Consider the following 4,568-nt stretch of genomic DNA (forward strand, 5'->3'; position numbering starts at 1 on the left):
TGAAACTAAATTGTCAGCGGCTCATCTGAGGAGATCACAAGTCACAAGTCAAACTGTTTGATGTTAGATTGTGTAAACCTTTTAAATAACTACATGTTGCAACATTGCAGTGAAATCATATAATTTGCTTATTCATCCTCCTCATTATAACTTCTACTTTTAAAATAATGTAAATGTTTCCCGTACAAATGGAGCATGTTGTGATCTCTGGTCAAAAGCATCTGTACTTCAGCATATAATCCTGACATATTTAAAATGTAACTGGCAGATTAAGTGCTACCTGAACTACTAATCCCTCAGATGTTTTCTATATATGACTTTATTATCTGAATCATAAATGATTACCTGTGTTGAGAACGTGGAAGTCCTTACAGAAGTCTCCGCCTGCTTCATAACCTCCGAACATGAACACCTGATCTCCAACCAGAGCAAAGCTTTGATCACACCTGCACACACACACACACACACACACACACACACACACGCACACACACACACGCACACACACACACACACACACACACACACACACACACACACACACACACACACACACACACACACATGATAAACACACAACCCTCAAATGATAAGATGCAAAAACCCCTGTGCATTTGAATACAATATTCCTGTCATTATCCTCGGGTTTTAACTATAAAAGTGTCTTACAGGGCAGGAGGCAGCGACCCACTAGTTTTGACCGGCGTCCAGATGAGAGACGCTGAAACAGAGCAGAGAGAACACAGACAGACTGAAGCGAAACACACACAAACTTATGACAGGTGAACTCTTATAAGTTGATTTTCATAGACATCAAGAAGAAACATATCCCAAAAGCTGATGGAGGATTTGAGAAGTGATCAGCAGGGATGAAAAGTATTCAGAAGGTGTAGTAGGTGGAGAAAACTAGTGTGCATGTATATTGCGTCAAACACCATGGCATCAACGCAGGGCCTGTTCACACTACACCTTTCAGTTGACGGACCTCATTGACTTTGCATTGGCTTGCGTCACGTTATGCCGAAATGAATTGTGGGTCCGCTTCATTGCATCGCGTGCATTGCTCGCGTGGGAAAAAAATCAGATTGTGTCATGCAAATATATGCAAATAAACTACTCTGACGCTGGCCACTAAAATCTGCGTTTTGGTACGACCGGGGAAAGCACACGTAAAAAGCCAATGTAAACAAAACATTGAGGAAAGGTTAATCATTGCAGTTGGAAACGGGCCGACACGTAGCAGCGATCTTCTGGCTAGAATCCATTTTGCACTTTAATGATAAAGAAGCCAGAAGGAGCCAGAAGGAGCCTGAATTAGCCGGCTAGCGGTAATCGATTTCAATGGCTGCTGGCTGCGTCTGCAAAGGCATCTCCCCCATGAACCAGACATGCCTCGTCCGGCAACGGTCCGTCAACAGAAAGGTACAGTCTGAACAGGCCCTCAGACAGGACGGCATTATCGCAGCATCCATGAGCTAGCCAGTAGGCCACACTCACATGCACAAAAGCACTTGCCGTTGGCAGGTTATGTCAACAAAGCAAGGAGAAGCTATTATAACAACACACACAGAGAGTACTTCTCTCTCTGCTCAGGTTGATGTTTCTCTCCTCTCTATCTATCAACGTTTGAAGTCTGGAAACACGTCACTTCCAATACCAAAACATGCACACATATTTTTGATGGCGGCCCGCCTCCAAACGCTGTATCCAGTTATCTTCATACATCTATGGGTAAAACATTGAAAACCAGAAGTATGTTTTGAATCAAGATGATCATAATGTTGGACCTGTGTTGAAGACCATGAGATCGTCAGACAGATTCCCTCCCAGAATGCCTCCGTACACGTAGATGTTATCTCCCACGGCAACAGAGCTGTGTTTAAGGGTTCTGAGGGCCACACCCCCCACTGCGGAGCGATCCCACGTCAGAGACACTGTGAGAGAATAGAGATATCATAACGTCGCTGTAAGGGTTTCCACTAACAGAAAAGCATGAGCACAAACCAAGCAGTACGTGTTCCTCATTGTCTCCCCCTGCTGTAACATCCTCACCTATATCGAAGCTGTAGACTCCTGGGAGACACTCAGTGGCGTCGGGGCTGGACGCTCCTCCAAACAGATACAGCTTCCCTTTCACAACACTTAGAAGGAAGCAGTAGCCTATTGTGTACTTCACTTAGCAGAGGAGCTAACACAAGCTTACTGCACACTAGCCATTTAGCATATAAGCAAACATGAGCTAAATGTACGCTTATCATTTAGCATATTAGCAAACACGAGCTAACTGCACACTATACATTTAGCATATAAGCTAACACAAGCTAAATGTACGCTTTGGCATATTAGCAAACTCAAGCTAACTGCACACTATCTATTTAGCATAGGAGTAAGGTAAACTATACACTATCCATTTAGCATATGAGCTAACACAAGCTTAATGTACTTTTTCCATTTAGCATATCACCCAACCCACGCAATCTGTACATTATTCATTTAGCATGAGCTAATACAAGCTAGCTGTATGGCACTTTGCTGCCCTACAGCAAAATCCCCCAAAAAATGTTTCAGTGCTGTGGTTTACCAAAGAGTGTGTCCTGCTCTGGCTGAGGGAACTTCTCCGCTCTGAGGAATCTCCTCCCACGCCACATCATCAGGAGAAACTACAAACATCACAATCTCTGGTCATTAGTTGTCACAGCAGCTCAGCGTGATAGCAGCAACAGTGTTCCTGAATAGCCTCTAATCAGACTTTTCTCATCTATAATGTATAATGGATGTACAATGGCAACAAATACAAGGTTCTACTCATTCAAATGCAGTCGAGAATTGCAGCCTTGTTTTGGGTGGATGGATGGTTCCTTCACGGCCCAACTGATCACATGATTTATTATGGGTCAGTGATTTTGATCAACATAGCGGCATGCAGCAGAAATACATTGTTGCCTGAAATATATAATTTGCTGATGGTGCCGCTTGGTTCGGCCATCACGATCTTCAAAGGATGTGTCCGACGTAGATTGGGAATGATGGGACACAACTAATGGGCATGTGGACCAGCTTTTATCAACAGAGCTTCATCAAGCTGACGACCCTCCCTTGTCAGCCAGCTGCCTGCTGAGATGGACCAGGTCAGTCTCCAAGACAGTATGAGGGTTGTCACCCTTGATCAGGACTGCATCTTTCATTTGTACCTGTTAGCATGTAGAAGTCGCTGAAGTAAACGGCCATGTCCTCCTAAATGAATAGAAGAAATAGAGCAGACCATTACCATCCACATTCCATGTTTCAGACATATTTGATCAACTCTCCCTGAATTGAAAGACACCTCTTGGTTGATGCTGGAGGCTCCTCCGAACAGGAAGGCCACGTTTCCTGCCACAGCTAAAGCGTGGCCCTGTCTGTGACACAAGACATGGACAGTCAGCAGTCTGACGATCTAACAATCAGGGGGAAAAAATGTTCCCGTTTCCTCGAAAAAATGATCCTGCAGAGTGGACGAATCATCCGTCTGGTTTCAGACTGCTTTGGCATTAAAACTCTGTGACCCACCTGGGACTTGGGGCTTCTCCCCTCGTCTCTTTCTCCAGCCAGTGACCGCTGGCTAATGCCATCTTCACATCTGCTGTCTCTCAAAAATACACACAAATTCAGCAACATCGTACAGAATCTCCATTTGGGATGAGTACATTCTGAACCCTTTTGTGTCACAAACATAAGAAACAAGGAGGATTGTGTGGCCTTGGTGGAGGTATTCATGTTTTCCATCTACATCAGCAAGATGGATCCTACCTGTTGAGCTTCGTGTCTTTCAGGATGTCGACTTCTTGGTTTTTCTGACGGTGTTTTATCGGCTGGGCCACGGATGAGTCATTTCAGCTGGCAGTCTACCAGCTGTCCTCTGAGTCTCAGCTTACAGGTAACCAACACTTTCCTCTGCAGGTACGCTGTTGCCTAGCAACACATCTCAACACATTGCCAGAGCAGGTCAGCATTTTAACAGGACAGAAGTGAGAACACGGAGGAAAAGAGGAAAATCACCTTTGTGTAGTATCGCTGTAGGCCTACATGTGTAGCACGGTGTAATGCAGCCTATATGTGATGATATATTAGATCGCTGTATTTATACATCTAGGTGAATTTATCCATACGTAATTAGAGAAACTGCTTTCTATTTACCATTGGAAACATTGGAAACCTCCAGCCAGACTACAAATCCCAGTTAACACTTGTGTCCCGGGAAATCCTCCATCCTCTCTGAAGTGGCAACCACTTACTGTAAGTGGACAATTTATCAGCCTACAACATGACTGAATTTAGTCCTATGCTGTTTCCAAACAGACCTATGGTGTGTTTCAGCCACCGAATGAGCTTGAATACTTTGACGTCACCAGAGCACTATCCTCAGACCTGATGCGACTGTTCGTCTCCAGATCCTGTCAGCTAGCCTCTTATGGCAAGCCGTTTTAACATTTAATCGAACCACACTACTATCTGTAATTATATTTTAGATATCCATAATAGCATTTCTCCTAGTCAAAATGTAATTTTGACTAGGAGAAATGGTAATT

At 44.1% G+C, this 4,568-nt stretch overlaps 1 protein-coding gene across 3 annotated transcripts in view; it reads right to left on the reverse strand.

Annotated features, from left to right (window-relative positions):
• The window catches only part of LOC311030317 (uncharacterized protein), a 242,164-nt gene extending 238,143 nt beyond the window's left edge, over positions 1-4,021 (reverse strand). For 2 of the 3 annotated variants that reach the window (XM_084035986.1, XM_084035985.1), the window contains exons 1-9: positions 3,790-4,021; positions 3,550-3,626; positions 3,326-3,398; positions 3,192-3,234; positions 2,582-2,660; positions 2,053-2,141; positions 1,788-1,934; positions 670-721; positions 346-446 (exon numbers count right to left, since the gene is read on the reverse strand). In XM_084035986.1, the coding sequence (XP_083892112.1) occupies positions 346-446; positions 670-721; positions 1,788-1,934; positions 2,053-2,141; positions 2,582-2,660; positions 3,192-3,234; positions 3,326-3,398; positions 3,550-3,611 (646 nt within the window). In that variant the 5' untranslated portion in view covers positions 3,612-3,626; positions 3,790-4,021. The remainder of the gene's footprint in view (positions 1-345; positions 447-669; positions 722-1,787; positions 1,935-2,052; positions 2,142-2,581; positions 2,661-3,191; positions 3,235-3,325; positions 3,399-3,549; positions 3,627-3,789) is intronic. The other variant, XM_084035987.1, reaches the window with a different exon arrangement.
• Positions 4,022-4,568: the final 547 nt, after the last annotated feature.

The sequence above is a fragment of the Eutrigla gurnardus genome (assembly GCF_963514095.1).
Source record: "Eutrigla gurnardus genome assembly, chromosome: 19".
NCBI lineage: Eukaryota > Metazoa > Chordata > Actinopteri > Perciformes > Triglidae > Eutrigla > Eutrigla gurnardus.